A 23,272-nucleotide genomic window follows, 5' to 3' on the forward strand; every position below is an offset into this window, starting at 1 on the left:
GCGCGGCCGGGAGGAAGCGGAAGGCGGCGGGGGCGGGGAGCCGGCGGCGGGAGGGAGCGCGCTGGCCGCCGCCGGGGCTGGCGCCGTCATGTCGGCGAAGCGGAAAGCCGAGGCCCTGATCCCGGCGGAGGAGAGCGATCAGCTGCTCATCCGGCCCCTGTGAGCGCCCGGGGCGGGCGCGGCGGCGGGAGCTGCGCGGTGGGCCCGGGCCTGGGGCTGGGCCTGGGCCTGGGCCTGGGGCTGGCGGGGCCGGGGCCGCCGGGCGGCTAGCGGGCAGGCCCGCCGGCCGGAGCGGGACCGGGCTGCTGCCGGGCCGCGGGCCGGCGCCTCCCCCAGGCACCGGTGGTGCCACGGGATGGGTGAGGCGGGACCGTGCCCTGGGCGGACCGAGCGAAACGTTGTTGGAGGCGCCGGGATCCCCCGAGCTGCTTTTTTCCCCCGTCCTGTTTTTCCTCTGGTTGCTTCTCCAAGGAGCCGGCAGCCTGCAGGCTCAGGGGTAGCTGTCATACTCGGTTAGAAGGATTGCGTCCTGCCCTGATGCACTACTTAAGATTATCTGAGAAATTTTTTTTTTCCTCTTATGCTTTGACAGCATCATAGGTTTTGTAGTGTTTTTAAGTTGAAATTTTTTTCTTCTGGTAAAGATGCCCAGTGCTGTTTGAAGGTTTTTCTGGCAGCATCACAAGAGTTGTCTTCTGGACAACCTGAAGATGCTACTACCTACATAAACTTTCCATTCATCATACATCACAGTACTTTGAGACTCGAGTGCGCAGGCATGCAATAAAAACCAGAAGAGACAAAAATATTTTCCCCAAACAGATTTTCTTTATTTCTGCTGCATTAAGTAGGGTCTCATTTCCATTGAGATAAATGTAGCTGTTCAGTTACTTTATCTGAGTTTAAAAGGACTGTACAATCATTATTTCTATGCAGAAAAATAATCCCTCTAGAGGCATCCAGTACACAGTTACATCTGTATGGTGTAGGTTGTTTTAATTTTTACAACTTTGATGTCCTTTTGCAGAGGTGCTGGCCAAGAAGTAGGAAGGTCATGCATTATTCTGGAGTTTAAAGGAAGAAAAATAATGGTAATTATTGCATGAATGTGTTTGTACACCCTCTCATTATGATACTTCAGATCACAGAAAGATGTTACGGGTTAAATTCAGCCTCCTGCACTGAAGTCAGGCACTGTGCTGGAAGAGGCATGTTCTGTAGCTTTCTGGAACAATATAGCATATAGGACTGTAGACGTACAGAGGCTGTCCTGCAGAATAAATCCATATCCCCAAACAGAACCTATGTGTCTGAAATACAGATTCTAACATTTATGCCTGTTAGGTTTCAGTGGAGCCTAAGGCTAATGTTTACCAACAGTTGTGTGTAAACAGTCACATATAAACACACGCGTCTTCCAGCTGTTGTCTTAGGTGTGATGTTGGCTGAAATAACTTGCATACACTAGTTCTGTATATGCAGGTGGTGTTGAAGTGTGAATGAAGGCTTGCATAGGTACAAAATGTGAACAAAGACTGGGATCTTGTGAAAGGTGTTCCGTTTCTCAACGAAGGCAAGTCGTTTGTTTAGACAGAAACCTGAGATGTGAAATCCAATGCTAAAAGCTGTGTTTAAGGAAACGGTACTTTTTTTGCATGATTCTAAAAGTTACCAGTCACTATTTTAGACCAGAATGGAAGAGAGTTTTTCACATGTTCTGTTAGAAGCTTTAACTTTCTTTCATTTTCAAGCTTGATTGTGGAATCCATCCTGGACTGGAAGGAATGGATGCTCTTCCTTATATTGATTTGATAGATCCTGCTGAGATCGATCTCCTCCTAATTAGTCAGTAAGTTGCACCTAAGAGAACAAATAAGCTGAGCTGTGTTCACTTGTAGGTTATTGACAGACTGAAAATGGGTGTTACATAGATGGTAATGGCATGGCAAAAATTTAGTTGCCAACTTTCTTTGAATTAAGGAAGTTCAGCCATTTTTGACATTACAGCCCTCCTCTGAGCTCGCTGTGATGTCTGACTTTCTTATAACCTGGCCTGCTTTAACACCATGGTGACAGCTTCTAAAATGAGTTTTCTACACGAAGGCTACTGAAAAGTATTCATTGTGGGTTTTGCTCGATTGGCTTTGAATGAAGAATGTTCTTAGAGACTTAAGCAAGCTTTGAATGTGGTTTAAGTATTGTTTACTGGCTGAGAGACAAGGAAAGCCATTTCTAAATGATTGAACCAGTCATAACAGGGTCTTTATAAAATATCGAGTGTTCATGATACATGCTTGTTTGACCTGTATTTCAAAAGTACATTCTTAAGATAGGGCCAACTGGAAGTGTGGCCAAATAATATTACTTTAGTAGCTCATGTTTTAGTCTGTAGTGTCCAACATGCAAACTTAAGATCACATTTGTGACTTTCTTCTATCTTTGACATATATTGTGTTCCTGGTTCCTGTTATTTTTCCTCCTCTATGTAAATTACAAAAGTATTAATTTTTAAGTTGTATAGATAAAACCTTTGCAGTTAATGGGGAATTTCCTGTATTACTCTTACCTTTTCTTGGTTGCATTTCTAGTCACTAAATATATAGAATGTAGACCAGCATAGCTAACAATAAGACTGAAAATTCTGTTTCTGGATTTTCATGACACCATGTTAATCCAGTGAATTACTGAATTATATGTTATATATTGATGTTATATAATGTCAGTGTATTAATTGGATTTGTGTGTCTATTTTAAGTTTCCATTTAGATCACTGTGGGGCTCTACCATGGTTTTTGCAGAAAACAAGTTTTAAAGGAAGGACATTTATGACTCATGCCACAAAAGCTATTTATAGATGGCTACTTTCAGACTATGTCAAAGTCAGGTAAGCTGACCCATGGGTTGTGTCTTCACCTCCTGAATTATTTCACCTATATATCCAATAGGAAACCGAGGATGAAGCCACCAAAGGTGGCTAGATGAACCTGGATATCGCCACAGGTAGCAACATTAGAACCAGGTTAGGAGTAATGAATCTTCTTACTGCCTCATGGATAATGTGTCTCTCAAATAATTTCCTATCAATAAAAAAAATACTTCTTTCCTCATTTTTTTCATTTGCCTTGTTTGGACCTTTAATAGTATCCCTTTTTCTTCCTGTCTGTCTCTCTTAAGACACTCTTTTGTTCTCATGCTTTTTAATGTCTGTTCTTAATTAAGCTTCACAGAAGTATTGAATTGTAAACCCCTAAAGATATAAATCATTATTCAGGACAAGGTCAGATTAAATATTAAATATACAAAGAGTTCTCTATTATTTACATGGGGTTTTTTTTGGGGGGGGGAGGAGATTACTCTCTCAGCCCCCCCCCCCCCCTTTTTTTTTTTCTTCCATTACATGCCTTGACACACTTTTCCTACATCCTGAGCAGTGGGCCTGAGCATACCTCAGTTCAGCAGATTCTAGCTTGGGTCAGAAAGCTGATAAACAGTCCTCTTGTAACTTGTGTTTTCTGGGCTGATGTGTGGTTTAGTTCGGTGTTTGAGGACTGTTACAAGCTAAGTGGCACATCTCTGTCCAGGGCTGGGAATCTTTTGGTACTTCTAGACAAATACAGACCAGATCCTGAAGTAAAAAAGACTATTCTAGCATGGCATTTCAAAAGAAAGATGCTTTAACTCTGCTTATGTGAACTACATTAGAGTACCTGGACTTGATTTCTAACGTAGGAGACATAGCGTTACTGAATGGAAGTCTTACTGTCAGTGGGGAAAAATCCAGGAAGTTTTTTTTCCATCTGTTATATAATCTGAGCTGGTAAAATGAGCTGATATTTAGCCATTTCACTTATATCCAGTAATATATCAGCGGATGACATGCTATATACAGAAACAGACCTTGAAGAAAGCATGGACAAGATTGAGACCATCAACTTCCATGAAGTGAAAGAGGTGGCAGGAATCAAATTCTGGTGTTACCACGCAGGCCACGTTCTGGGAGCAGCCATGTTTATGATTGAAATAGCTGGTGTGAAGGTATTTTTTAATTATAAAGTTGAAATCAAGCCTGAATTCTAATGTAGTCATTAATTATTTGTTACTGTGTGTTAAGCCCCACTGCTGTGACAGGAGCTGTCAAGTAGACTTGGTGGGAGGCCTTGAATTTGAGCATGTAATTTCTCATTGATTAGAACTAGCAGGTGGCGCATGTGTTGAACCGGGTAGGGTGTTTGGATTTTATGGGAGCGAATTATGACTCAGACATGGAACCAGTAAACATGTAGTTTTCCTTCCTGGTCTGCTCAGAGATAGCTGATAGCTGATGCAGCCTTACAAAAAATGCATTTTTGTGAAATCTGTGAACAGATGGGTTTTTTTGTAATTCCTATTTACCATGTCTGCCTGTCTTGAGTGCTTAAATCGCATTTGTCAAAGTATGTGAATTATGTAACAGTCTAAAGTACCTAAAGAAACAGGATTATTATTAATTTTAGGTACAGAGAAATTAAATAAGTCATCATGTAATCACAGGCAGCGCTGTGTCAAAAACAGATACTTGAAACTAATCTCATGAATTGGAGTTCAGTAGGATAATTGTGGCCCAAGCAAAGTTTCCTACAACCTTGAAGGGGAAAGAGAGGTGGTGGTCCTGAGGCTTGCTGTCTAGTAGGACTTTGTTTGTGGTTTACAAAGATTGAGAATTCGAAAAGTTTAAAAAGAAGTATAGAAATAGAACTGAATTTACAATGATTGCTATAAAATTTAGACATCTTACTGCTGTTTTTTTTATTTTCCCCTCATTAAAGCGTGATGGAGAAAGAGATTTCCCTCTTACTATGCATGACTCAAAAGTTCTGGGGTTTAATAGCCATAATTTTCTTTAATTTCCTGTGATGCAAATGAGGAATGTGATAGTAGATTACCAGTTATTTGCTGTTGCTGACTATGTGTTTTGTTATTACTCACATTTTCATCAATGGAATGATTAAGTAAAAAATGTTGGGTTTTGAAACCGTCATTTTGGGCACAGAGAGCTGCATTCCACCCTGCAGTTAAAAACCCATTTACTAACAGTCACAAATTACTTCTTGGTGTAATGGTGAACATGGTCATTCCATTTGGGAAATACTAGATTACAGTTGTTTTAGTATCAGAAAATCTTAGAATAATTTTTAATAAGTAATTTTATTGGATTATTCATTATATTTGCATTCTGATATGTAAATGCAGTTTTATCTGCTTTTTACTTCAACTTAGGACCTGCTATATTTTCTGTTGCAACAGTTTTTTCTTCTTAATGGACAGTGCACATATGCAAAAGGCTGAAAACGGCACCTTTATGTCCCAAAAGAAAGATAAAATCTCAACAGTTGTTTACCATGTTCCCTTGGAATTACACTACTGCTTGAAATACCTTCACTTCCTGTGGTTAAAATATTTATGTTGTAGTACTTTTGGTCTAATATTGTAAGCACTGTCCACATCAGAAGAGGCTTTATTTAAAGTGCAAGTGACCTTATTATCACAAATTCCTTAAAACCATCTTTGCTTAAAAGTATCCTATACACCAGCTTTTTAAAGACTGCTGACATGGTGGAACCTGTAATCAGAGTAACTGCTTCTCTTTGTTTTCAATAGCTTTTATATACAGGTGATTTCTCAAGACAGGAAGACAGACATCTGATGGCAGCAGAGATTCCCAATATTAAACCTGATATTCTTATAATTGTAAGTTTTACAAAGTTGTTTCTTTAATCAGCAATTAAATATGTGTAGGGGTATTATTTAATGAAAGCTAAAATGTAATGAGAAAGACAGTGGAGATTTAATGGCAGTACATGATGTCTGTTAAATATCCAAATGCTTGGGTGTTCAGAACACTCCCAGCATTTCTTTTCACTCTAGTTTTCGTTTTATAATTCTTCTGATTACATTCCTTAAGACTCTAAACAAAGGTTTTCAAGATGGGAGATTTATTAGGTTTTGACTTGGGTTTGCTAGATATGTTGTACAAACCCCAATTTAGCCAGATATCTTTCTGTAGTAGATCCTAACCTATTTCCAGTCATGTTGAGAATTAGTCCTGGGTGGAGGTGCCCTGAGTGTTATTCCTTTTTTTTTTGTTGTTTTTTTGTTTTGTTCTCTGAGCAAAATGGTTTTCTTTTGAATCTATGTTTGAAAAATTAGAAGCTCAGGGGAAATTTTAAAAGTAACAGTTGCATCTGGGAATTAACAGTGGGATCTTTCAGAGTAATTCTTAAAAAGATTTCATTTATTATGTCCCTTCTTTAACTTTCTGTAGCTTTTTATGACTGATAAGTTCATTCTAAGTCATGTCAAAATCTTGTATTTTGTGTATTCCTATGTTTTAGGCTAGGTGTTTCTGAACTGTGGCACATGTACCACTACTGAGTCATGTGAACATGATAACCCCTTCATCAAAGCAGTGGCAGCATTTCCAGTTAGGAAAATAAGTATGCTAAATTTGAAACCTTTTAAAAGAAGCATCAAAATTAATAGTTCTGACTTCTTTTTGGTTGTTTGTTTGGTTTTGTTTTTCTTTCTTTTTGCAAACAGGATCTGTCTTCCAGATTGCTGAGAGGACTTTGGGAGAGGGGAAATTTTGGTTATTTGTCTTAATGGGGGTGGTTTTGATGTTTCGCTTCACCTTACCCCTCTCCCTCCCCTCCCTGCCATGTTAATACCAGTATGTTTTTCTGCATTTTCTTGTTGGATTCAGAGGAGAAGAACAAGAGGTAGCCTCTGTCAGTGCTTTTAGTATTTGGTTTCTCCATGTGTAGGAATCCACTTATGGTACTCATATTCATGAAAAAAGGGAAGAACGAGAGGCAAGATTCTGTAATACCGTTCACGACATTGTAAATAGAGGAGGTAGAGGTCTCATTCCTGTGTTTGCCCTGGGTCGAGCTCAAGAACTACTTTTAATTTTAGGTATGTACATTACCAGCTCCTCTTAATAAAAGTCATATAGAGGTAAATGAGAATGTTTTCATGTGCAGTCTTTCAGATATCATAGTTTTTTAAATAACTCTTCAGTCATTTTCTAGCATGTTAATTACCTGAGAATATACAATGCATGTTTGTTCAAATGCAAAAAATCCAATAAACCGAACGAGACAGTTCTGCTTTGTGAGTTGGGATGGAGACCTAGAAAAGAAAGGGTAATAGCATGGTAGTATGTGCTTGACTTTTGAATCTTGTTGAACCAGGATTTTGGCAAATAGGGACTATTATAACAGACTGAAAAGTAAGCAGTCACAATGACAGCTGTTCTATTTAAACTGTACTGGTAAAAAAAAGGGTGTATTTTGTTCCAAAGTTTCACTGTATTTCCCCTTTAATTCACAAACCTATATGAAGAATTCTTTATAGGAAAAGCTGAGAAGACCATAACACACACTTCTAGCATTTCTAAAGTCCTAATGATGATGGGAAAGCAAATTAGGCTTTGTTAAGCGGAGCAAAAATGGTGGGGAGAGGGGAATTACACATGATCATAACAAGCCACTTCACATTAAATATATAGGTAGCTGTTACATGGTACTTCAGATTAAACAGTTTTAAAATAAATTATTTCCAGCTTCTTCACTTCCTTTTACCACATTTAATTCATACTATGTTAATGTGATTTTTCACTAGTCTTTTTGCTCGTGCAAATATAGGCAAGATCAAAAGATAACTATCTCAAAACTAAAATACTTATTTTTAGGGGTGTGGCATCTAAAGTGTCACCTAAAATACTTGAAATTCTTCCTGCTTTCCATTTCAGTTTAGCTCAATATTAGGAACTAGCTTGTTTTCAAAATGTGTTACTGGTGTATTTAAATGTTAACAAGAAATTTGGATCTAGGCATGGGTATTCTATTCGTAGAATACCTAAGCAATAGGTGTCGATGTTGTAGGATTATTTACTATTTATCATTGATTGAGGGTTTTTTTTTTTTATTTTATAGAGAAGATAAAAACTGAACACTTTAAATCTTAAGTAGCCAGTAGCTTGTAATTTGTTGGCCTCTCCTTACTGTGTGTAGCTATTAAAGTGAGTTTCTAAAGATAGGCTTGAAAATACGTCTAGTAAAGCTAGACATGCAATTGGATGCTTAATTAAGTAGAAAATGCTATTGCACCTAGCATGCCTACACAACTGAGCCCGCAGGCTTCTGCTTTTGTTTTTCTTCTTTCCATAAGTGTATGACAAAAAAAATAAATACTGCATTATGGTGTAGAAAATGGTGACAATGGGTGCAGTCTTTTAATGTTACTCTAAGTCCTGCTATTGGTTATCTTCTATTGGCTGCTTCCACCTTACACTTGAGCTTATTAAGACAGTCATGGCAGTGAGCCTCTCTGACATGTTCTGAAAAGCTTTGTCTGCAAATCAGACGTACTCTTTAAATGTACAAATACAGCCAAAAGAGTGTGCCTCTATTTTTGGATGATTGTTCCTCACTTTTGCAATATAAATAGATTTTAGACCAGCAGAACTGTATCCAAGTGGGAAAACAAGTAAGTTATGTTTGTAGAGCTGCATTCAGATCTCCTTTTTTTGTGTTTAGTAAAGGTCATGGTTACTGTCGTCAGTGGTAAAATAAGTTGTGGTTAGTGGAGCCTTTTTTCCTGGTTTCATTTCAGTTAAGCTTGTAAAATATAACTATTGGTGGTACACAGGAAGCCAGACTTGGTAACTGGGTGATCCCTTTATGCCTTGAATTCCATGGATTTGTTCTACAGAACTTTTGATGTAGTGAGTTCTCGCCAATATATTCTATGCAGATGTCCCTAGCTGTTACATGTATAATTAATATTTGACAGAGACATTTTAGCTTTATTACAGTGGTGTGGTAAAACTTGAATTGTCGTAAAAGTAGATTTATTGCTGTGTAATATCGTAAGGTATACTTTATACCTTGTAGTTGAAGTTGATGATTGATTGGAATTTGGCCTGCCAAAAATATATGAATTTCATCTGTTTCTTTTTTGTTTGCCTGTTTGTTTGGTTGTTTTAGATGAATACTGGCAGAATCACCCTGAACTCCATGATATCCCTATATACTATGCCTCCTCTTTGGCAAAGAAATGTATGGCAGTTTATCAGACATATGTCAATGCCATGAATGACAAAATCCGCAAGCAAATTAACATCAACAATCCATTTGTTTTCAAGCATATTAGTAATCTGAAGGTAAGCTTGAGATAAGGTTGTCTTACAAAAGAGGAAGGGTGACAGAAGAGTTCATACTTGCTGAGTAGTTGGTGTGGGTACTACCCTAACAGACTGATTAGGTACAGGTTTATATCTGAGTTACCTGCTATCCCAGTGTTTATAGAGGGCTGGCCGAGGGGAGCTTATGCCCAAATTTTCTTCCACTGTAGATCTCTGTGCTTATGGTTTGCTCCTTACAGGCATCAGTTGGAGGCACTTTCCTGCACAGGGCACTTGGTACAAAGATCGGGTATAATCTGTGCACACAGGACTTCACTTGTGTGTTGTTCAAGGGTGCAGCTAGGCTGCCCTCATTTAAGTGAGTTACGGTAACTGATATTCTTGCTCTTTGTCCATTTAGAGTATGGATCATTTCGATGATATTGGCCCAAGTGTTGTGATGGCTTCCCCAGGTATGATGCAGAGTGGCTTATCCAGAGAGTTGTTTGAGAGCTGGTGCACAGATAAGAGAAACGGAGTCATTATAGCAGGGTACTGTGTTGAAGGAACCCTTGCCAAGGTGAGTTGCTAATGCACCACAACTTCTTAATACAAACTAGTACTCAAGTTGTGTTTAAAAAGAACTGGCCCATAGCAAGTGTCTTTATTTGGATTTACTGAGATTTTTGTCAGGTATGCATAATTATGTAGTCAAAACTAATTGCTTTTGGCTAATACTAATGAAAAGTACAGGAAAATGTGCATATGGCCATTTCCAGTGATGTTATACAGAATAATCTTTTCTAGCAGCAGTTATCTTGCCATGAGAAACAATGATAGATACTTTTATCCACCTTTAGACCCCTCCGCCATTTAACTTCTTGAGGGGAGCCCTAACTAATTCTAGAGGAGTTGATATTAAATCTGACAGTACTTATGTATCAGATGTTAGACTGCCTTACAGCTGTTGTGCCACTGTCCAGTTGCAGAGAATGAAATCCTTCCTTCCAAATTCCAGCAGCTAAGGGTGACCAGAACATCTAGTTTTATCTTTAGAAATAGAAGTCACACACTTGTTATAATTTCAGTGCAAATTTGAGAGACATGTATCTGAGAGAAGAATGAACTCCTGGATCAGCTGAGAATGCAACAGATGAAACGGTGTGTGTTGTGCGTGCTATTTTCATTTGTGAGTGTACGTTTTGTGAAATTCAAGAATTTTTCAGTTCCTCACGTTAAACCTGGTTGCCAGTATTATCTCATTGATTTCTGAAATGTAAAGCATTAGTTGTGTGGTGTCTGTAGGAGGATTTCAATTTTTTATTTAGAGTACTCTTCTTTTCCAGCACATCATGTCTGAACCTGAAGAGATCACAACTATGTCAGGGCAAAAACTCCCATTGAAGATGTCTGTGGATTACATTTCTTTCTCTGCTCACACGGATTATCAACAAACTAGTGAATTTATCCGGGCTCTGAAACCTCCACATGTGGTTAGTATACATGCTGCCCATTTCTCCAGAGTGGGATTCATCACACCAGTTCACAGCCTTGAGTCATCAAGGCAGGTACTGGTGTCTAGCACTAGCTAGCATCCCTGTGCTTTGAATAATAAAAGGTGGAGATTGTGTAACCATTTTTCATCATGTTACCTTAGCAAAGTAAAGATGAACTTGCTTTTGACTGTCTGCATGTGGGGTATCTGGGAATGACTTTCTTGAAAGTGGTATGGTCCGTAACCTGTTCAGCAGTGTTTTGCATAAGTAAGATACAGCGTAGGACAACATTAAGTTTGGGACACTGGTATTGGAATAATTCACTTGAATTTGCCCCAGAATAAACAAGAAAACATTGATGGAAGGTATGTAGCAGGCAGCAAAAGACAAAGGCAGCACCTGAGGGGGAAAAGCGTGAGCAAATCACAGGGAGCAGGAGGTGTGAAGGTCGAGAATATGAAAATGGGGAGTAGGATCTGAAACGTAATGAGACTGGAGGAGAATCAATGTGCCAGCATGGATAAGAAAGAAAACAAATTATAACAGAATAAAAGAGGATTTAACTTGGCAAAGAAAATTGTGAACTGTGAAGCATCCTGTCTGAATTTCATGTTTATTATGTTTATCTACATGCAGACACAAAAATGTAAAGCTAACTGATTTTTATTGTTGAACTTAAGTTAATAATTACCTTTCATAATATAACAGTCTGTCTGTGTATGAAAGGTTAAATGGAATCTCTGGAATGCATTCGGCTTGATTGCATGTATTTTTCTGCTAATACTCAGAATTGTGAGATCTAGGCCTTTGAATATTGCATAGAAATCAAAGACACACATAGAACTATGTAATATAATTGAGCTAATGTTTCGTGTATCGTGACCTCATAAAATTACATTTTTATAAAAATGAGATACAAGGGGGCAGTTTTCTTGGATAATTTGTTTACTAAACATGTCCAGTTGGACAAATAACTTCTGCTAAAAGGGAAACTGTCTTTCCCATAGATTTTGGTTCATGGTGAACAGAATGAAATGGCCAGATTGAAAGCAGCATTGATACGGGAATATGAGGATAATGATGAAGTTCACATAGAAGTTCATAATCCTAGGAATACTGAAGCTGTGACATTAAACTTCAGAGGAGAAAAACTTGCCAAGGTATAAAATGAATATTTTCTTATCTGTACAACAGTATTTTCCTCTGAGATAAAAACATTTTCTTCCAAGCCTGTCTTTTTAATTGATTTCAGATTGTGTATGTTTTCCAGGGACTCAAAGTATGTGAATGTTTTGTATTTGGGGTTTGCTTTTGGGGTTTTTTTTTTGGTTGGTTGGTGGTTTGGGGGCTATTTACTTATTTATTTGGTTGGTGGTCATTGTTTTTTCTCTTCACTCTTCCAGCCTTTTCTTGTGTTACATCTCAGAATGTTTGTTGGTTACTCTGACCTTTTATTTTCAGAGTTAATTTTTTGCTATGTTTGACCTTTCTGAGAAAACTGTATTTCATCTCCATAGTTACCTTTAAGCTATGAATACTTCAGAGTGCCTTGTTGCACTGTGTGTCCTTTTGATTCCAGGTGATGGGATCTTTAGCAGATAAGAAACCAGAGCAAGGACAGAGAATTTCTGGGATCCTAGTTAAAAGAAATTTTAACTATCACATCCTTTCTCCATGTGACCTGTCCAGTAAGTAAAGACAGTGATGTGCTCAGTAGGTAACTGAAACTTACTGTATCCTTCTTTTGCCATTAGAACACATACAATACTGGGTGTTTTTTCTGTAATTTTGTGTTTGATAAGCAATTAGTGAACATCTTGGGATTATGTTGGTTAAGTTTTACCTGAAGTTCTGAACTGTTGTAGTGAGAAGAAAAGCATTCGATTCATTGTCCACTGAAGTTTAAAATCTCTTCTGTTCTTTCTGTCAGATAAAAGAAGCCAAATTCCATTTCCCTTCTTGTTACTTAAAACTTCTTCCTCTGCCTGAATATGCATAAAACGTGCCAGCGAGAACAAAAGACCATCTTGATCAAGTGTTCTCCCAGTTTCTAAAATGGCATTAGTTTTTAGTATAAAAAATTGCAGTACAGTGAAAATGTTTGCATTACTCCTATGCTATTTATTCCTAAAGAAATGGATCTGTTCTCAAAATAGAAGATTAATTAAATGTAAGGTCAGAAGAGCTTGGGGGAAAACAATTGCACTGAATTTCTAGTTCATTGTTTGCCTCTAATGGGTATGGCAAAATAACAAGCTCTTACTGGTTTCTTAACCACAAATATATTATTTATCTTACAATAGATGCTCCACCTTCCTCTTTACAGATTGTCGTTTTTAACACTCTGTTTTAGATGTGTTGATGCCGTTGTTCATCTATAGTGGCAATATTTTTTTTAGGAAGTAAATTCAGATGGATATTTTTTAATACCTACTTTCTAAAATTCTTTCAGATTATACAGACTTGGCGATGAGCACTGTAACACAGACACAAGCCATTCCATACACGGGCCCTTTTAATCTGCTCTGTTACCAGCTACAAAAACTTACTGGTGTGTATTTGGGCAGACATGGTTATGGTTCATAGTGGTCAACTTTTAGAACAACTTCTAGTCTTTAGAGGTCTTCTGAGTGGAAATTTCTTTGCCAGTAACTGAGGTGCCACAGTTTGTTTCATATTTTACAACTTTCATTAGATTATGCAGCTTCTGCCAGATCCAGTTCATGAGTATGATACATCCTTTTTGGGGGGATTCTGCTGTAGTTGTTTCACAAGATCATTAACGTATAGCAATATAGAGCTTAGGCCGATCTTTGTCTCCTGTCAGCCCCCAAAGTGAGTGCTATAGCCACTCTCATATAAAATGTATTAATTGATCTTTTATCTCCAGCCCCAAAATAGAATGGGTAATGGCATTTAATAAAAACAAAAGCTCTGACCGCCTTTGTGATAGATAGCCTCTTCTGTCCCTCCCCAAGTGTCAAGAATATAACCTTGTTACTTCAGCCTTGTTGACTTTTTCTGAGTCAGGAGCAATTTAAATCTGCCTCTAGTGTGATCCCTGGTACCCCTGTCAAGTTTTCTTAAAGGTTAAGGGCAACTCCTGTCCTAGTTTGTTAAAAGCACGCTTTGCAGGTTTCTTCCCAGTTTTAAAGCTCAGGAATTTTTTTTCTTCTTTAGTGTCAGCATCTAATTCATATTAGTGAAGCGAAAACGTGTGTTCAGTTGGTGTTCAGGTCTCATAACCTGAGCGCTGCCTGGCACACAGAGGCACTTCCGTAAGCAATGGATTATCCTTTAAGGGTATAGGAGGAGCTAGTTAATTCTGCAAATGGAGCGTTAAATTTCTTGTTTGTTTTCTTTTTAATTGGTGTATTCACATCAGTGTACTGAGCTAGTCAAATGAGAGAATTCAAAACGAGTAAAATGGCCAATATTACATACTAAAAAAACCCCAAACAATCCAGAACAAAGAACACAATATTGTCAGATAAGGGAAGAGAGTATGTGCTTATATTTTGTAGGCTACTCTGAGCAGTTGTAGTAATAGACAACCCCTCTTATTCTTAAAACGGCGAATTTTCTTATGCAGATGAAGTTAGTCTTGCTTTCAGTATAATTGTATTCTTGCTAACCATTTGTTCTCACTTACTAGGTGATGTAGAAGAAATAGAAATCCAACAAAAACCAGCCCTGAAGGTTTTCAAAAATATTACTGTGATCCAGGAACCAGGCATGGTAGTCCTTGAGGTGGGCATTGGTGAGGGAGAAGGAAGTATTTTGTTCTCCAGTTTCTGCAAAATAGTATCATATAGATGCCATGCAGAATTAAGTGTTTCAAGTAGTTTTCTGTTGGATGACAAGTAGAAGGAAAGCTAGAACAAAGTTTCCCTTGAGCTATGGCCCTGTGTTAAGGCATGTCGTTTCATTTAGCCACTGCTAGTTTCTTATTTTGTCGTGACTCAGGAGTGTAAAGGCAGATTCAGTGCCCTTTTTTCATTTGGCAAATAGTAATTGGAAAAAATGTCAAATGGTGTTCCCTCCTTCCCCCTTCTCCCCCCACATAACTCTGGTAATTAATAATTATTTCATAAATGTGTTCAGGAACACTCGACAACTTGTATTTTCATGGGAAGTTACTGGAATATACCAAGTTAGTAGTTAATAACTCGTTGTAAAATGTGTAACAGTCATTTGAAGCTAGAATTCAAAGAAAAGCAAATGGCAGAATGCAAGGACTGTTACATTGTTTTTATGTTGCATTATTCACTAAGCCCAAATAATGGGCTCAAATTACGATTTTATATTTTTTTTACCTTCCAGTGGGTGGCAAATCCTGCTAATGATATGTATGCAGACACCGTGACAACAGTGATACTGGAAGTTCAGTCAAATCCCAAAATACAGAAAGGTAGTAAGTTTAGTGTATGCTTTTTTAACTGAGGCATTTCTTCTTAATTTTTTTACATCAAGCTTATAGGGATATAATGCTTTGCAATAGATTGCAATTCCCCTGTTGTACTTCCTCCCCTTGTAAAACTTTTTAGAGAGTAAAATTTTCTACTTAATTAATTTTCTACTTAAGAATTACAGCTTGGTCTTTATTATTTGTATTGCATTCATTTGTTGAAACTTTCTCTTGGCAACTGGTAGCTGACTGGAAACATGACCTTACTTAAAATAAGTTAAATGTTACTTACTTCAGATTTTTGTATATAAACAATTTGTGATACCTCATTTAAATATTTCCATTTCTCATTTGAAAGCTGTGATTACCATTCATGAGTGGTATTTCTATGCCTGTACATCAGCAAGAGTTAAATAGGCAATGCTGAAAAAAAGTCAGACTAACTTCACAATTACACTTCATAGACCCTGTAACCAAGTAATATTATTGGGTAGCGATAGCATCATCAGATACTGAGTTTCATGTTGCTGTTCAAGAATCACAGCAGTTTTATTGGGATCATTACTGATGATAGTTTATATTTTTTGTTCCCCTGTTTTGATTTTGAAAACATATGTCACTGTGCTAAGGAACTGGAGCAAGTATTGAATATTGGGTTGGCCACTGAGGGTGAATGTTGGCAGCTTGGCAACACAGTGACACAGATATTTTGATAGATGGGACTATCATTAAATTAAAGGTATATTTTTTTTGTTTTCTAGGGGTTTAAATCACTTTTTTCCCACTACCTGCATCATTACTTGGAATATATATTACTATTTAACTTACAGAAATCTTAATAAATTCTGCCTTTGGGTACGTTTGCTTACCTAGTGAAATAAGCAACAGTTGGGTATCCATCTTGGAGTACTATTCATCTCCAGTTTGGATGTGGTTAGGCAAATAGAACACAAAATTCTATTCCTTGGGTGTTACGTAAAAGTAATACCATTTGGTGGTTGGTTTTCTTGGGTTTTTTTCAGCAAAAGGGCAATAAAAGTAAGAGATTTTATTAAGTTATCCCAAGGTCAAACCTTAAAAACTCATGGGCTGTGTCTGTAATGTCCAGCGGGTATGTTCTGTGACCCTAAGACCGGGGACCTGAGTGCCCGTTTTTCCTTTGTGTGAGAACTAGAGTACTGGGGAGGAGGTCCTTCTGACAAGAACCCAGGACACATCTGAGGTGTGCACTTGAACCCAGAAGCCTTCAGAGCAGTCTTAGATCCTGTGCCATATCCTGTACTTGTCACCCCTTCAGCCTCCAACTTCCCTGTCAACTCATTCTGTCATCATCTCCCTTTTAATGAGTTCCAATGTTAAAAATTCTGTACTCTTCCACATCTTCTCATCTTACCTAAGGGTTTTTCATGTCATTCTGTATCAGCCTCTACCGAAGTCTGATGGTCAAGATCCACAAGGTATCCTTAAAATAACTGATAATTTTAAATTACCAGAGACTGATAGTGAGGAATCAGGCTTGATCTGACTGTGAACCCCATGTGATGTTTTATTCATAACACTTCTAGTAGATTTTTCTTTCCAAACCAGCATGGAAAGCACTAGAGCTATACGCACAAATAATGTTTATTTTCCCTGGATTACTTCTCTTGTCTTTTCATTATCTTAATGATTTTAGATAAAATAGCAATCAGTGTTCCTTAGGTGCTTAGTCCCATACCTGACTCAAAAAACTTATTAAAAATCCTTTCTCCTGAGTTTATAAATGCACTTAGCAGTTGAGGTTTTCCAGTCACCTTGATCTAAGCAAATTCAGATGTAATTCTCTTATCTTGGTTGTGATAATTTTCAGTATATACAGCCCCTTTAGCCACACCTTCATGTTCTCTACTGAAACCAACCAAAAAAAGGAATTTTATAATTTTATTTTCTGCTACTTCTTTGGATGGTACTTTTTTACTTTTTTTTTTTTTTCCTTCTCGTCCCTCCTCTGTCCTGGTTTCAGCTGGGATAGAAATAATTGCCTTCCTAGTAGCTGGTACAGTGCTGTGCTTTGGGATTAGTGTAAGAATAATGTTGTTAACACGCTGATGTTTTTAGTTGTTGCCAAGTAGCATTGATACCAAGTCAAGGACTTTTCAGCTTCTCAGGCCCTGCCAGCGAGGGGGCTGAAGGGGCACAAGAAGCCGGGAGGGAGCAGAGCCAGGACAGCTGACCCAAACTGGCCAAAGGGATATTCCATACCATATGATACCATCCTGAGTATATAAACTGGGGGGAGTTGGCCGGGGCAGGGATCGCTGTTCTGGGACTGGCTGGGCATCAGTCAGCAGGTGGTGAGCAGTTGTACTGTGCATCACCTGTTTTGCGGTTTTTTGTTTTGTTTTTTTTCTCCCCTTGAATTTTACTTCTTTTTCTCATTTTATTATCTCCCTTTTTATTACAATAATTAGTAGTAGTAGTAGTAGTAGTATATTTTACTTCATTTCAATTATTAAACTGTTCTTATCTCAACCCATGGGTTTTACCTTTTTTCTGATTCTCCTCCCCATCCCACTGGGGGTGAGCGAGTGGCTACTTAGTTGCTGGCTGAGGTTAAACCACAACGCTGGCTTTCTTTATATGGCTGGAAAAATCTTCGGCTGATTTGCTAATTTTAAAAATTTCTTATTGTAACATCAGCCAGTATATATTAGCCTGACTTTTGGTAGTCTATGCTTTCTCTGTATGGTTCGTACATGACAGTATCTAGCTTCACTGCCCTGCCTCCAGTTAATTTCTCTTTGTATTATGTTGTGCCTTTTAGTGTTGTTTCTCATGTTGTTTCATGGTGGTGATTCTGCCAACTAATCTCAGGTGTGGCTTCTTACAGGGCTTTTTTGGGGGGAGTAAAACCACATTGTAAATAGTTCTTGCAGCTGTATATTTTAGAGTGAGTGAATTAAAACATCTTAAGTTATTGTTACTTAGCTGGTGATGTGCCTGCTTTTACCTCATTTCCAGAATAAAGTTATTTTGCTTTGTACATTCAGTTACTGCGTCTTATCTAAGGGATGGTAAATTTTTAAGATAAATTTGCTTGGTCTCTTGCAAGAAGTTATTCAAAGAATTTCTAACTATCATTGTGTTCAGTTCTCTGAATTCTTCAGCTGATTTAGAAGTATTGAAAACTAGTTTTTCAAAAGCCTTATCTGTTTATCTATCAGTGGAAAAGGTAGTGATTTTCACAATTATCTCTTCCTGTAGACTCTGGCTCCTTTAATGATCAAATACTTAAATAATAACATTCAAAAGAAAATTATTTGTTTTAAACTACCTTTTGATTTCAAATCCAAGTCTAAAACCAGTATTGCTATTTTTATTTCAACCTCTCTATGCTGAAACACATTCCAGGAATGTCTATGCCTCTTACTACTACTCACGTTCCTTGTCCAGTTGTACTTTATGTATTCTCTGCATGCTCCTAGCCTCCATGATACAGGATTTTCCTTTAAGAAGAAAAAATGGAGGGATTATAAATAAATGATGAAAGTAATCATCTTCATTTTTAAGTAAAAGGAAATCTCTTAGAAGTAGTGAGTGTTAACAATAAAAGTGAGAATTAGACTTGCAAAGTTTTCTGTTTTAAAATGTGGTAAATACAGGGAATATATATTTAAAATGTACATCTTTCCTTGACTCTTCCGTCTTTTTTAAAACATTTTCTTTATAAATTGCTTAAACAGATTTTGTGTAGCTTTTGGATTGTTTTTCATGAAAATCAGTTAGAAACCAGATGTATCAATTAGCCAATTTTCCTTCTCAGCAAATGTCTGTGAAAGTAAAACGACTTTTTCTTTTCAGCTGCAGTACATAAAATTTCCAAAAAAGTAGATATGGATGTGTATAGGAAGAGGATGGAGATCATGCTTCAGTAAGTTGGCATATATTTTTCTAAAGGAAGATTATCACTGTTAATCATATAAATACAATAATTTTAGTATAATACAGTTTAAAGATACAATTATTTAGAAACACTTTATGCACATTTACTTCAGTCTTAATTTCTGTGAAAGCCAGGAATTAATTAAAGAAAGAGGTGTACAGTAAAAAGTTCTCAGCATCATTAAAATTTTGAATACAGGGCCTAGTTTTTACTTCTAGAAGCAGATTTTTAAATTGTCTCCCAAAATTACGCTATAAATGGTTATGAAAATACCGTTTTGGATCAGGTCTCTTTTAAAACTTGCTCTGATGTATATTCTGTTATTTAAGTAAAAATCTTGCCTCTTTTGAAATCAAAGGAATCCTTCCCTTCATTTATGATAAGATTTATTTCACTAAAATGCTTACCCATGTGATACCCATTCTCATAATGATTTAGATTGGTGTTTGTTAATTATTTCTGAGTGGGTTAAAAAATAGTTGCTGAAAGGAGAGTCACTCTGCTGAAAAAATGCCTTTGGAGCCCTAAGTTTAATAGAAATAAAAACATAGGTTTGCTGTTTGGCCACATCTTACACACATAGGTCTTTTATTTTTTTAGGGATATGTTTGGAGAAGACTCTGTGAGTTCAAAGGATGGCTCTGTCTTGTGCATCACAGTTGATGGAAAGACTGCAAACGTCTCACTGGACACTCGGGTATGTACAGCAAAGCACTTGTGTGAACTGTGTTTAGCAGAGGTGAGTCTTCCGTCTAGTTTACAGTGCTGCCTAGAATATCATATAGCCATTTGCTAAGGAAATGTTTTTGTATTTGGTATCAAAACAACTTAAGCCTATTTGCTTTCCATTGATTTCATTGACATTCTCATGAGTCGATCAGTACCCAGCCTTTCTGAGAGAAGTACTGATCCAGCCTGCAAGCTGACTTTACTGAATTTCTTATGGAAGCATTTCTAGACAACTTCTCCTTCATTAAAAAAAAAAATGCTAGCAATGTTTCTGTGACAAATGCAGTAAATTTGGAGGAAAACCCAGTATTTTTCAGCAGCTCTCTACTCGTATAAAAATGAATAAAGAAAGCTTGTAGAGGAGAAACAGATTTAACCCACACATTTTTTTAAAATGCTCTTATAACGTAGGCTTTGGTCGGAATAATTGGACAATCAAAGAGTAGGAATGTTGCTAATAACTTTTTTTTGGTCATCTTGATCCTTTTGTGGCTAAACTGTAAGCCTGAAATACTCACAAAAAGAAATAGTTTACTAGCCAAGTTCAGAGTTGGATGCCACGCGTGTCAGAAGGCTGTTTTAAGAAGCTATCACAACTAGTTGCTTGAACTAATGTGGAACTGTAAAGAATGGTTGAAACCACATCCTTTGTGTCCTTAAGCATGTTAATGTGTTGACTTTCTATCATTATTAATACATATTAAAAATATATAATGTATTACCACTATCCATAGTAGTAACATATTCCACTGGAGTAGCTCTCAGATGCTGTCCTTAGGGACCACAACAAATGTTTTTAATTATTCTACAAACCCAGAAGAAAAGGTTGGTCCCTGCCCAAAATTTGTTACCTATGGAAACAGAACAAATGAATGTTAATTATCTTAAGAGGGTAGTGAATTACAGTGTTGCAGTTAAGACACCATGCTTGCTGTGTCATCTTTTTTTAGTTTTTTGATAAACATGTGCTACATTTCAGTGTATACGTAGTACAGAGAAATACAGGAGTGATGCAAAGAGCTTTTGCAATGGAGAGAAAAAAGTAGCAAGACTGGAAAAAAATGCGTACTGCTGAATCAAGAAGTTAGATTTCATTTTCATGTTGTACTGGTATATGTCAGTATTGTTAAAAGACTTACGTACTGACAGAAACCCTAATGGCAACTCAGCTGCCAACACTGTAATACTTAATCTTTGTAATACTTATTTTACATACTGTGTTGGCAATGGCAACCTTGTGCCATTGTGAACCAAGTCTTACAAGAAAGATCTGTCCTTCTTTATGTGCATATGTATCTTCTTAACTTTATATACTTTATATATATATACTTTATATACTTTAATAACTTTAAAATAACTCTTTAGTATAGATCTGACTATATGGTGGGGCATGTGGATTTATTTTTTCCACCGTTAACTCTTAAAACAGTGCTCTTACAGTTAGCATGCTTTTAACAGCATTGTTAGGTAACGGTAAGTGTACGTTCTCTGTTTCAAATGCCTTTCCCCCCAACCCCCTGCCAAAAAAACCTTTATGATTGAAAGGAGTTACATGTTTGGAAGAGTAACAATACTGAATTAAGAGAAGGTACAGTCTTACAGCCTAGAAAGTCCACAGGAACAAGAATAGTATTACTATGCAAATGATGCCCTTTGGTTTTGTGATACAGCAGTCAAGGGATTGGGCTGAAGGTTGATCAGCTTGCATGTTTAGGGTGGGCATCTCTCTCTAGGAAGGCTTGGGTTAGTGATAAATTAATTTCTTTGGGGTTTTATTTTGATGTAAATGTTATCTTACTGGTGTGGAAACAACAGTGTGGAGACTCCCTGATTACAGGTGTCTGCACCTCTGTGATGAATGCACGTGTTTTACAGTATCAACCTAATGCAACGCCGGTGATCAACCTAATACAACACTGGTGAATTCACAGATAAAATGAAATCTCCAAGGACAGAACCTTGTGTGGTTTTATTTGGTTTTGAATTAAATGTAATCTACAGAACGTAATGCATTTTACATAGTAGTTTCGAAACAAGTTATTAATCAAACATAAAACTCGAGATTAAGCTTCTTGTTCCATAGCAGGACTTGCGTAAGTCTTCTGTGAAGTCTTACTTGTTGGCAGACCATTTAAAACCACACATTGCTGCTGTTGATAACTTTATTTTCAGTTTGCATTATTTCTTTTTCCTTTCACCCTGTGACCATTCTTCACATGCCAAAAAGGAATATGAGGTGCTAATATACTACTTTTTTTGTTCCCAGACAGTTGACTGTGAGCCAGGAAGCGAAGATGATGAATCCCTTCGTGAAATGGTGGAACTGGCTGCACAGAGGCTTTATGATGCCCTCAGCCCGGTATACTGACCTCTGTAGATACCTAGGTCACATCCAAAAATCTTTTAAATGTTCAATTTATTTGGACTATTTTTTAAGAGTAAATAAAATCTTTTTCTTCAGTAAGTCAAATGTATTAATTCTGTGACTGTGAAAGTGCTGAGTTATTTCAAATAATGGATGAGCAACCTTATAGCAACTATCTTTGTGCATATAGATCGTAGTAAAATCAGGGAAAGTGCATATGTTCTTTTTTCTTATGTGCAAATACAAGAAATAAGGAAAATTTGTAACCTATCTAAACAAAGAATTAAAACAATTAAGTTGAGAGAGTGTTATATTTCTGAAGATTACCGACCAGTTGTAGGATAAATTGGATGTACTGGGTTTGCATATACTCAGAATTAAAGCTTGTACATAATTTTGTGCCTGGCAAGGACGGAATTACCTGCACGCTTGTATCTCCTGGAAGTCAAAGGGGGCTTGAACACATTTAAAATGGAATCAGTGTTTGCATACCGGGGTTAATTGGAGCTTTCAGTCTATGTGTACAGGTGTCACCCTTCGTGGGACTACCTGAACAAAACCAGCTTCAAGCGAGGTGAGCGCTTGCGGCCTGCAGCAGCCTCCCGTTCCGATGGCGGCCGTCACTGTTCCTGCGGCACTGGGCAGCCGCTGCTCCCGCAGGGCCTGGCTGCTGGTGGGTTGGCCTTCCTGGCAGGCTGGAACGGCATATCCCTAGGGAAGGATTCCAGGCACAAGCGCCACGCTGGGGGTCAGCGGGGCTATCCCCCAGTGTCCGGCCTGCCGCGGTGTGGCCCCCCCGGGCGAGCCTGCCCGCCGCAGAAGGGCTTCCTCTGCCTCTTGGACACGCAGCTCCCCCCCACCGCCCCTTCTCAGCTGATCACATTGGCACCTGATAAGCTTTATAGCTCTGTTAGCCTGCTAGAATTAGCAGAATTAACATGTTAGTATTAGCGTGTTATTAGTATTGGCAAAATTAGTGACAGCCCCCCAAATTGCATGTCATTAGCTAGCTAAGAGTATGAAGTCTTTTAAAGAAGACGGAAGTATTTTCTTTAAAAAGGAAGTCTTTCTTTGGAACCGATGAAAATCTCATTTTTAAAATTACGCCTTTTTGGTTTTTTTAAAAAAAGTGCTCTCAGCCCGCGCAAAGGCGGGGGTTGGGCGCGCCAGGCGCCCTGCCCCCACCTCA

At 37.8% G+C, this 23,272-nt stretch overlaps 1 protein-coding gene across 2 annotated transcripts; it reads left to right on the forward strand.

Annotated features, from left to right (window-relative positions):
- Positions 1-22,182, forward strand: CPSF3 (cleavage and polyadenylation specific factor 3). Of its 2 annotated transcripts, XM_055714175.1 has the most exons (18): positions 1-159; positions 1,028-1,091; positions 1,752-1,849; positions 2,756-2,884; positions 3,858-4,035; positions 5,638-5,727; positions 6,801-6,951; positions 9,027-9,202; positions 9,585-9,743; positions 10,510-10,656; positions 11,667-11,819; positions 12,239-12,347; positions 13,112-13,210; positions 14,315-14,409; positions 14,983-15,070; positions 18,908-18,977; positions 19,590-19,686; positions 21,985-22,182. In XM_055714175.1, the coding sequence occupies exons 1-18, from the start codon at positions 89-91 to the stop codon at positions 22,084-22,086; spliced, it is 2,076 nt and encodes a 691-aa protein (XP_055570150.1). In that variant the 5' UTR covers positions 1-88; the 3' UTR covers positions 22,087-22,182. The 2 variants fall into 2 exon arrangements, with proteins under 2 accessions (XP_055570150.1, XP_027657227.1); XM_027801426.2 differs by lacking the exons at positions 1-159; positions 1,028-1,091; positions 1,752-1,849 and having other exon boundaries at positions 2,833-2,884; positions 3,986-4,035.
- The last annotated feature ends 1,090 nt before the right edge of the window (positions 22,183-23,272 follow it).

This window comes from Falco cherrug, chromosome 6 (assembly GCF_023634085.1).
Source record: "Falco cherrug isolate bFalChe1 chromosome 6, bFalChe1.pri, whole genome shotgun sequence".
NCBI lineage: Eukaryota > Metazoa > Chordata > Aves > Falconiformes > Falconidae > Falco > Falco cherrug.